General features: G+C 46.8%; 1 protein-coding gene across 1 annotated transcript; it reads right to left on the bottom strand.

Moving 5' to 3' along the window:
• Positions 1 to 4,420: 4,420 nt before the first annotated feature.
• On the bottom strand, positions 4,421 to 10,199 carry RPSA (ribosomal protein SA). The gene is made up of 7 exons (XM_081071878.1): positions 10,150 to 10,199; positions 9,124 to 9,288; positions 8,130 to 8,248; positions 6,627 to 6,872; positions 5,690 to 5,818; positions 5,415 to 5,580; positions 4,421 to 5,175 (listed from the first exon to the last, which is right to left on the bottom strand). The coding sequence occupies exons 2-7, from the start codon at positions 9,254 to 9,256 to the stop codon at positions 5,081 to 5,083; spliced, it is 888 nt and encodes a 295-aa protein (XP_080928004.1). The 5' UTR covers positions 9,257 to 9,288; positions 10,150 to 10,199; the 3' UTR covers positions 4,421 to 5,080.
• Positions 10,200 to 11,301: the final 1,102 nt, after the last annotated feature.

The following is an 11,301-nucleotide window of genomic DNA, read 5'->3' as shown; positions in this document are numbered from 1 at the left end:
GTTCCTAAGTCAAACCCACTGACCTCAGCATAAGTAGAGGTACAGCAGGTTCTGCTCTGAGTACAGTGTTTGGCCTGTAGGTTTAGAATAGGTTTTTCTTGGATGGAATTTACTTCTGTCATTCCTGATTTGGGCAAAAGGCCTAGAATGCTCAGGCAGGATCAGAAATGCCATGGCAATAGTGACATTTACCACTGGATATCTGTGTTCTTTAGAATAAGGATTGAGCTATTCCAACAGGATCTCTAATAGTAGTTTCTTAGCAATTTAAATGTATTGTACAATTTAAAACATCTTGTGTATCTAGGAATAAACATCAAATAATATGCAAGACTTTTTTGGGAAAATTATAAAATTTAATTGAGGAAGGGACATAAAAATAAGAAACTGGCAAGACACATGGATTTTTTTCATTGACTGAATCAAACCATACTGCTTTAAATTATAAAATGGGGGCCGGCCCGGTGGCTCATGCGGTTAGAGCTCCATGCTCCTAACTCCAAAGGCTGCCGGTTCAATTCCCACATGGGCCAGTGAGCTCTCAACCACAAGGCTGCCAGTTCAATTCCTCGAGTCCCACAAGGGATGGTGGGCTCAGCCCCTGCACAACAAAGATTGAACTCGGCACCTTGAGCTGAGCTGCTGCTGAGCTCCCAGATGGCTCAGTTGGTTGGAGCGCGTCCTCTCAACCACAAGGTTGCTGGTTCGACTCCCACAAGGGATAGTGGGCTGTGCCCCCTGCAACTAGCAAGGCAACTGGACCTGGAGCTGAGCTGCGCCCTCCACAACTGAAACTGAAAGGACAACAACTTGAAGCTGAACAGCACCCTCCACAACTAAGATTGAAAGGACAACAACTTGACTAGGAAAAAAGTCCTGGAAGTACACACTGTTCCCCAATAAAATCCTGTTCCCCTTCCCCAATAAAATCTTTAAAAAAATAAATTTTAAAATGAACGCAATCTCAACTGGCCTTATAGTAGGACTCTACTAGTTGGTTAAAAATATATGAGACAACACAAAAGGTTCAATGCTAGCCAAGATTCTCTTGGAGAAGAGGAAGGCAGGAGAATTGGCCCATCCATTGTCATAGTAGAGTATACAATTCTAGTCAAGAGGAGGGATTGTGGCCTTGGCCCAGGGACAGACTCACAGAACAAGGGGCGTGGGAGGGGAATAGAGAGGCCAGGCTCAGGCCCGGCATGGATGGAACCTGGAATTTTGAGAAGCAGCAGTTTTGACCAGTGAAGAAAGGACTGTGCTTTTCAAAAGAAAGTGCTAAGAGCTGTGGCTGTGTCTTTGTAGGTTTCACATGATGGCGAAACCCTTTGACACTTTCTGGTGAGTCAGAGTGTAAAACCCACAGTTGGGAAATTTCTGTGCACCAGATCTATCAAAAATGTTCAATGTAGCTCTGTTGGTAATGGCCAGATCATGGAAACAACCCAAAGAGCCACTGCCGTACACTGTCGTCATGAATGACTACAGCAGCATGGTAACGGTATTAAAAGCACGAAAATAAGATTGAGGGGAAAAAGCTAGTCACACAAGATAGGATTCCATCTGTAGGAAGCTGGAAAACAAACAGAGAAACTAAACAATTGCTGATTGAAAAGAGCATACTTGCGTAAACCGATCGAGTCAACCAGGGGACTGCAGGAGACAGGCAGTGTGAGCTCACAGAGGGGCAGAGAGGCACAAACGGAGACTTTCTCAGGTCCTGGCACCTTTCTATTTCATAACCTGTGCAATGGTTACAGGGGCTTTAACTTGATTCTTCAAGAACATACGGCTATGCCTGTATGACTATCTGCATGATTGATACATTTACAATAAAATTTTTAAATTATACAGTAACTAAGGACAAAGTGATCTGTAGAATGAGTGTTTGCTATGTCCCCAGACCGAGGCAAATTGCATGGCAATCTCTGAATCACAACCTCATGATTGTCCCCATTTGATGCCGAGGGCACATGGAGACATGGTCTCTTGCCCCGAGACACACTAGGAATGGGCCGAGCAGCACTTTCGTCTAAGGCATTTCCAGTTCCAACACTCCTCTATCGCCCTCATTATTCAACACATGATGTCCCTGGCAATGCAATGGCCAGAGACCCCTCCCAGGCCACCAGGGTGTGAGGGTGTCCTTGGTGCCAGCCATGCCCAGCCCAGACCCAGTCTCACCCACCCACTCACCAGGAGACCACAACCTACCCGATCTGGGGGGAGTGCAGCTCATACTCAAAACACCAGTGGCCAACAGTAGGGGACTGGATTGTAACAGCCCAGTGAAGTTCAAAGCAGATGACACAGCCCCCCCCCCCCCCGTGAGGGGAGCTGTGTGCCCCTGGACACCACACGTCTCAGGCTTGCCAAATGGAATTTACCTCCAGCTCTTTCTCAAATGCTCTTTAAGTCTCTGAAATTTATTCATAACCACTTCCCCTGTTCACTCAGAAAGTACTTACTAACATCTACCAAGTGTCAAATTCTGTGATAGGCTGAACCCAATGGGATGATTCACCTTTGTATTTGGGACTTAATAGGAAAACGTGTCCTATGAAAGCAGCTTAGAAAAATGGGAAGGGAGAACTGAAAAGTTGTACAGTATGGGGATATAGTCAATAATGTTGGAAAGATTATATAGGGTGTCAAATGGGTACTGGACTTATGGGGGGATCACTTCTTAGATTATATAAATGCCTAACCACTGTGCTATACACCTGAAACTAATATAATAGTGAATATCAACTGTAATTAAACATATATAGTCACGGGATGTAAAGGACAGGATAGGGAATACAGTCAATGGTATTGTAATAGCTGTGTACGATGTCAGAGGGGTAATAGACTTATTGGGGTTATCACTTTGTGAGGGGGGTAAATGTCTAATCAGTATGTTGTTTTGTACACCTGAAACTAATTTCTAAAAAGTTCTGCGTGGAGTTCCGTTGCTATTAGCTTAGAAGACAAAGCCCCACGAAGTGTATCAAGAGCTGGAAGCTGTGATAGGAACTAAATCTTAAGCTAGAGGGTAAATCTCATGTTTCCACAAGAAAAGAAAAACACGTCAACTATGTGTTATCCCCCAAGCTGTTTCCAAGCTCAGGCAGGACAAGAAACTGAATGAGCTATTCCCAGGTAAACTGCTTCCCAGCAGACAGACGGAGGGAGGGGTGTTAGGGGAAGGTGGCTCCCTGGGGCCAAACCCAGTGCAGTGCGAGGGCTGGGCAGACGGTGTCCTCAGTGGGGGAGAGCTGCCAGGGGCAGGTTGCGGAGCCAACACCTGGTGATACAAGGGGGCCCCATCACTTAGATGCAGCAGTGCTTCTGGACTGCCCTTTAGGTAGGCACCAGGCTGAGAATACTAGGCTTGCACGGGTTAGTCTGTGCCAGCTCAAGGGCACTGCCTCCACAGCCGTGGGGCACCTATTGAGTCCCAGAGTGGGGTGACCTCAGGTCTGGGCCAGCTGTGGTCCTGGGTTGGGGCAGGGTCTGTAGCAGCTGTTGACATGAACAAGATTTCCTTCTCCAGGAGCCCGAGATGGTGAGGTCCTGGGCCAGCTAAACGCAGGTGAAGGGAGCGGATTAGTTTAGGATCTCAGGGCTTCAACTATGCTCCTCACCTTGCTAGAGGACATTTCACCCCTAAACGTGGATTTCCATGGGGGTGAAGGCTGTTCAGGAAACTCTTGTGGCAATGCCAGAAGGCAGGCACCCCAGCAAGAGGAATACAGCAAGGTCTATAGGTTGGATACTGGGCATTAAGATGCAAGACTCACGGTGGGCTGAGGTACACAACAGGGTGGGCTGGGTAGTCCTGGAGGGCCCAGCTGCACATAGGAGTCAACCTGTGGTGACAGGATGTTGACAGGATTTTCCACAATACAGATGAAAATGGCCAGGAAATACGTTTTCCTATTCCTTGTTACCCAAACAGCCTCCTCCACCCCAGGCCATGCTAACAAATGAGATTTGTATCCCTTCCTCTGTCCTCCTCAGGCTCAACCCCTCATGCCACCCAGCCTCCCCCAGTGCTTTCCTTCAGTACCCCCCACCCCCACCTTCAGCCATCCCAATTCCAGAAATTACTACAGGTGTTGCTGACCACTTGCAGCTGTGGAAGCCACCATGGGTTCAAGATCGATGCACTGGAGCTTCAATGATGGCGCAGATTTGTTTCAACTTGTTTGCATTTACAGAGCCAGGGGCAGATTTGCTGTGAAGGATTGGTGCTCCAGCTGCAGGGTTCCCTCACTGCCTCAGCACCAGTGGTAGGGGCCCTGGGAATGGAGTCACCCGGACACTTATTTTCCAAGGGTATAATGAATGAATCAATGTAAATAATTCAGGCTCCTCAAAACTTGGACCCACGCTATTTTCTTCCTTCTCATTCAAGACTGTTTTTCAATAGGCTTAGCACTGCTGATCAATCCAGTAGAGCCACTTTTAATGGAATTGAAATGCATGGGAAAAGGAAAATATGGAGCATAATGTAATATTACATACAATTTTTATACACTTGTATAATTAACCCTCTACCAGACCCTATAGGTAAGCTGACCAAGTGACAGGAAACAGATGTCTCTCAAAGCTGGGGAAGGCCATGACCCCTCCAGAGGTTCCAGAATTGGAGACTACATTCTACCTTTGCCCAAGGCGTGTCTTTTTAATACCAGATGTTATTCATACATTGGCCACACAGCTGGCAAATAGGGCCGTCAATGAAAACCGAATTACTTTAAAATCTGGACTCTAGAATTTACCAGTAGATGCTAGTAAGTCAAGATTATCAGGATCTTGGAAAAACATTTCTAGGGTTAACACTTATGTATTATTCACATCTCTTTTCAGAACACAGGTGTTCCTTACACAAGAAGGAAGCTGAGAAAAACTCCCAAGCGAAAAACAATATACTTTATCTACAGTGGGCTTTAGAAGTGAAAACGATATCAAGAGACCAAAAGTAATCCCAGCATCCTCATCTGGAATGAAAAACTGAAAGACAGAACTTTTTATAAACTGTTTATTTTCCATCAACCTTATTTCCATTTTGCGTAAGAGTTTGTGGAAGAACAGCTTAGGACCACTCAGTGGTCGTTCCCACCCATTCAGTGGCCTGAGCAGTGGGGGCTGCAGACCAGTCTTCAGTGGCAGGCTGGGCACTCCAGTCTTCTGTTAAGAAAATACCAAAACAGCTATGAGCTCTGTTCTCATGTCACCTCACCCCACCACCATCTGCCTTACATTCCATCAGACACACATTTCAAGCATAGACCAAATCCACACCACTTCAAATGAACCTGAATTCAACATGTCAAGTTATCAACTCTTAACAAAGCCACAGAGATCATCAGACTGAAAACTCGTATGTTCCAAACCACAGCTCGATGAACTTGTATCACGACACATACCAGTAGGAAACTGCTGAATGGGCACAGCGGGCACCTGCACGCCTTCAGACCAGTCTGCGACCTCAGGCTGAGCAGCAGTGAACTCGGGAGCTGGAGCCGTCCATTCGCCCTGAAACTCTTCCTTGGTCACAGCCTTCTCAGCAGCGGCCTGTTCTTCCTTTTCAATCTGGTTTAGAAAGAGAAAAGGCTTATAGGGACTGACAAATTTTACCTCCAAGCAGACCAAGGTGTCCAATTTGCTTATGTGACAGCCATAAGCCTTTGCAGAAACTTACCTCTTCAGGGTCTCTGTAGAAGTAGAGATCAGGCATGACCTCCCACGCATGCTCACGGGAGATGGTGCCACGCATGCGCAGGACTTCCCGGGCCAGCATCCACCACATCAGACCCACGGAGTGAGCTCCCTGCAAGAGTGTCACCTGGTCACAACAGCAAGCACCTCCCCATTCCACCTAACCTGGCTCCACGTCACCTAGGTCCTTGGTACCAGAACAGAGACGTGTCTTAGTTCAAAAGCATAACAAAGAAGATATTCAATAAATAAATCAGTTGGTTCTCAACCCTGATCGCCACTGGAATCATGCAGATTTTAAAAAGCACTATTGTCACGGCTCCACCCTAGGCAACAAAACATCCCCTGGGATCAGCGCCTGAACATTGGTTATTTAAAAAATCTTTGAAGGCTCATAATACCAGCCTGGGCCAGGGAGCTGCATCCTATACAACTAGACTGAGAAACAACGGCTTGAACCGGAGTTGGGGGTACGTGAAAGAAGGGGGAAATCTTTTTGAGCGACTCAACGTGGAATTGGGGTTTTGAGAACCTGAACAAACTTGAACCATATGCAACCCACCTTATAATCTTACAGCAGGATTCATCGGTTGGTCTGAAAACAGAAAGGCCAAGTAATGCCTGAGGCCCAAGACAACAAGAAATATAGAGAAAAACAGAAAACAGACTATTTTCCATCAAAATTCTAATACATCCAAATCACACTTGTAGCAAGGATTACTATCAAACTCCATTCATTGGGCCCGAGACCCTCGTGGTGTTAGCGAAAAACTTGACCTTCATGTAGCACATCACCTACACTTGGGAGTTCATCGGCCAGCCAGTGGCCTCAACTCCAAGCTCTAACAATGTGCAGAGGAATGCCCGACTGTTTCTAGGGTATTCATTCTCGAGCTCTAGTTTACACCAGTCATTATTACCTTGTTGTTGCAAGGGATGGCAATGTCCACATAGCGCAGAGGAGAGTCTGTGTTACACAGAGCGATGGTTGGCAGGTTAACGTAAGACGCCTCTGTGAGAGGCTGGTGATCAGCCCGGGGATCGGTCACCACCAGGAGTCTCGGCTCCCGGAAGGCTGCCTGGATCTGGTTAGTGAAGGTCCCAGGAGTGAAGCGGCCGGCGATAGGAGTGGCTCCGGTGGCAGCAGCAAACTTCAGCACAGCTCGCTTAAAGAATTAACACTAAGAGTTAGCAGTGCTCCAGATGGGTCGTAGCAAACCTCCGAGTGTAAATGTGCCGACAACCAGTTCTATCATCACATGAAGAAGCCTATCTAATCAGAACCCCCAAATAGCCCTTCCTCAAAAATGAAAGCATCAAATCACAGCAATTCTTCTGTCCTCCATGTTACCTGAGAAGTACTTACAAAACCGGAAGCGAGGAAACATGCTGAGCATGTCCCTGTCCCCAGTCCCCCTGCCTGGAATGCTCTCCCCAGTCCTACTCCCCTCAGGTGTCTGAGGCTCACTGGCTTCCTTGCTTCTGGAAGCTCCAGAGCCACACTGCCTGGTGGTATCAAGTCCCAAGCAGGCCGCTTGTTAGAGACTTGGGCAAGTTACTCATGTGCCTCCAAGTTCCTCATAGGGTAAAAATTAAATCAATACATACAACACAGAAGAGTGCCTGGTACCCAGGAAGCACTTCCAGTCTCTGGTACAACTTCCTCACAGCTACCCTACATTAAGCAGAAATACACCCAGCTTTCCTTACCCTGCCCTACTTTTTTCTCCCATAGAGTTTATTTCTTGCTTCCCTCCCCAAAGACAGACTAGCCATTTTCTGGCTATATCCCAAGCACCTAGCAACACTGCCTAGACGAGTCTAAGTGTGTGGTACATTTTTGCTAAGGAGAGCGTGAGTGCTCACTGGGTTTACTCTACAGCAGTAATTAAAGCTGGCTTCTACCATGCACCAAACTATAGGGGCCCAGTCACAAGCCAGCCTCTGGGGAATAAGCCCCTGCAAAATTCATCATAAGTTCATGGGAACTAGTTTTACTGTCAATCTAAACAACAGATACAAAATGATTCTTCCTACATAATTTAAAAAGTTCTGTCCAAATCCAAGTCAAGTATTTAAAAAATCAGAAATGGGGTGAATAAAATCCTTGTTGGAGCTCATATAAATCAATTCTTATAGAATCCATTAATTTTCAACAGAAAAACATCAAAGAATTGCCAGAACAGAAATAGAGCGGCTATTTTAATAAGGGAATTTCTTGATGTTTAGAGGCATAAGAAAATACATGTGATAAATGAAGCTCAACATACCTTCAGATATCGAGTGGTACATTGAAAATGTCCAATATTGGCAATTCAAGATTTGCAAACAGTGAAATTACAGGTTTTTTTATACTTTTATAAGCTAAAATGTCTATAAGCTTTATTTCATACGATAAAAACCAAGCATATTGTTCCACAAACCTGGCCAGTATTTCTGGACGATATGACACTGACATCAGCCGGGTTTTCAATGGCAACAATGGCACGAGCTGCCAGCAGAAGCTTCTCCCAGGTTCTCTTCAGATTTATGATGTAGATGCCTAGTTAACAGAAGGCTTTAAACACCTGAGCTCGTTTTGCAAATGGACAATCTTCTAAAAGTTGAATGTGGCAGAAAGTACTATCAAACTCCAGTCAGAGGCAAGCTCTACTGGTGTCAGCGAAAATCCTGCCATTAATATAGCACACTTCCGACACTCAGAAGTTCACTGGCCAAAACTGACCTCCACCCTGAGCTTTAATAGTGTGCAGCCTTGATTCGATAGACCAAGTACATCTCTCCCTGTAGTAATTCTCCACCAGGCCCCAGTTGGATTTCTACAGGGTTCTTGCCTACTTCCTGACTTACCATTCTTTCTTATCTGCCTTGATCTTAAATTCCACCTAAAGTTCATTTACAGTATACCACTCTCAGGCTTAAATTTTTCAGTGGTTCTATCTTGAAGCTTAGTAACTGCCTTACCCATCCTAATGTCTTCCATACTCATGTGGCAACCTACGTTCCCTTTGCTAATACCTCCCAAGCCAAAACGTTTATCCCCATCTCATGCTCTTTCCTCACAATTCAGTTGAACCTGTATCAGTACCTATGAAATATAAGGCACTATGTGAGAATTTATTAGGAACTCGGCTAATAAGGTTTCTCATCTTCACATCTCACACCTCCTTCATGACAAGTCCCATAACCTAGCATATGCCATACTCTTCCACTGGAGCCCAGAAACCTTTCTTTCTCAAAACAGCCAGGACACTTTGAATTTGAAAGCCCATTTCCAATGTAGGGATCTGATTTCATTTATCATTTAGTAGAGAGCCAAGGAAAATTCACAAATTATTTCACCGCACTACCGATCAGAAGAGCAGGGTCAAAATTTGTCTTAAAGCTGGAATAGCTAGAAAGTTGTTAACGACTGACCATCACTTTTCCGTTTGTAGATGTACTGTTCCATCTGGAAGTCGAGGTTGGTGCCACCTAAGTGGGTTCCTGCTGCAAGGAATTTGAGGACATCCTCCTCCTTCATTTGCAGGACATCAAGGGCTCCGGACATTGTGAAAGATTCCCTTTAAGTTACGCGGGAACCTGAAAAACAACAGGTTGAGAATCAAGTCCTTTTCATTCCAGTGACTTGAGTGGGGGGAGGGGGAATAGGTGAATGCAACTCCTTGAGTCAAGCAACTTCCTATTTAAATGCAACTAGTAACACAGCTAGTGTCAGGCGGAGCTCCGCCGGGTGGGACGAAACACAACAGGACAGACATGTTACAGGCAGAACTGCAGCAAATCTTGCCGAGGAAACCGCGGTGTGGCGATGGGCAAACTTGGTCCTTCAATGCAAAGAGCGAACTGAGACTTTTAACACTTCTCCAGGAACCCGGGAGCTAAGCAGGAGTTACAGAGGAGCAGGGAGAACCACCAGATGTAAGAAAAGCACCCATGTTGGGGAACAAGTTGAGCAACGCTAGTGGCGACGTGAACCGGTTTGTCTTCAAACAGATCGTGCACAGGTGGGCGCGCTGGAATTCCTCTTCCCTGCGGTCACAACCGACTTTCTCAAAACGCTGTCAAGGACCTTAACGCCGACAGGGAAACCCGACGCGCCCAAGCAGCTGCTGTACCGCGGCGCGCAGGCCTCTGGCTTCGCCGCCGAGCGTCGGGGTCGGGTCCCAGGCGCACGCTGCGCCGGACGCCGGACGGGCTTCCTGAACCCCCGCGCGCTGCCTGCGGCCCAGCGGCCTGACCTCTCCGGGGGCACCGTGGGACCCCGCGGGCCCAGCCCGGCCACGTGCGGGCCCGAGGCGGACTGCACCGGGCCGAGAGGCGCCCGTTCCGTCTCCTGGCTCTCATCTCCAGCCCTCGCACCCCTCATCGGAGCAGGACGGTCGCACTGGTGGCCCGCATTGACGCAGGGGACCTCGCAGGGGACCTCAGCGAGGAACTCACCGAGTACAACGCCGTGTGGATCCCTCTCTGGGTAGCGCGGAAAGGACAGGCGGGCGGAAATGACGTAGTTATATACTCCGCCTCCAGCCAATGGCAACGAAAGCCGGGCGGAAGGAGGGCGGAGCCGGAGGGGCGCTTGGGTGGGCGGGCCTTCTCTTTCCGGAAGGCGGCCTGGTCGCTCCGCCCCGGGTTCTGGATAAATGGCGGGTAGGGGTTCCCTGGGTCGAGCCCGACAGTGTGCGATTTTGGGGACCTACCCTCGGCGCGGCAGCCAGCCAGGATTCGAGCTCTTCCTCAGCCTTTTGTATCTGCCAAGAACTTGAGCGGGTCCCTCACCTAAACTGCAGTTTCCTAACGTGGGAAGAGGAGTGTTGACCCCAACAAGCCTAAGGCTTAGATGAACAAAAGCTGCAGAAATTATTTTCATTTTTTTGGAGGACAAGTTAGCAAGTTCCCTTACGGGACATTTTCCTGACAAAATAAAGAGGACAAGACTGCACAGATGCGTGCGAATTTTTATTAGTATAAGAAAAATTACAATATCCAATAGATTCGTTAGTAGGAATGGAGTCCATCGATACAATACTATACAGGTTATTAAAAAATAAAATTCTATGGTACAAAAAAGAGTTACAGGATGAGAGGGCGATTATTTTAAAAAAAGGAAGAAAAAGCCCTATGCGTTAAAGATGATTGCAAATAAGTAGCCAAATTATTCATGACTGGACAATAGGTTTCAACGCCAGCTGCACGTAGACTCGGTTGCAGAGCTTTCAAACACGCCCAATCGCAAACCAAGAAGATCTGAGTATTAACAAATAGCTCCCTAAAAGATGATATAGGAGCATTTGTGACAACATGGATGGATCTCGAGAGAATAATGCTAAGCAAAATAAGTCAGAAAAAGCAGAGAACCCTATGATTTCACTGATATGTGGTATATAAACCAAAAAGAACAAGACAAACAAATGAGAAACAAAAACTCATAGACACAGACAATAATTTAGTGGTTACCAGAGGGTAAGGGGGTGGGGGGAGGGAGATGAGGGTAAAGGGGATCAAATATATGGTGATGGAAGGAGAACTGACTCTGGGTGGTGAACACACAATGGGATTTATAGACGATGTAATACAGAATTGTACACCTGAAAT

The sequence above is a fragment of the Rhinolophus hipposideros genome (assembly GCF_964194185.1).
Source record: "Rhinolophus hipposideros genome assembly, chromosome: 14".
Lineage (NCBI taxonomy): Eukaryota > Metazoa > Chordata > Mammalia > Chiroptera > Rhinolophidae > Rhinolophus > Rhinolophus hipposideros.
This window is presented reverse-complemented; position numbering and strand designations above follow the sequence as displayed.

Excerpts from the sequence above, each read along its gene's own strand:
- RPSA (XM_081071878.1), bottom strand. The coding sequence starts at position 9,256 with ATGTCCGGAGCCCTTGATGTCCTGCAAATGAAGGAGGAGGATGTCCTC. Across the intron at positions 8,249-9,123 it reads CTACAAACGGAAAAGTGATG|GCATCTACATCATAAATCTG; the intron begins GTCAGTCGTTAA and ends TCTGTTAACTAG. Across the intron at positions 5,819-6,626 it reads CCATCCCTTGCAACAACAAG|GGAGCTCACTCCGTGGGTCT; the intron begins GTAATAATGACT and ends ACACTCTTGCAG.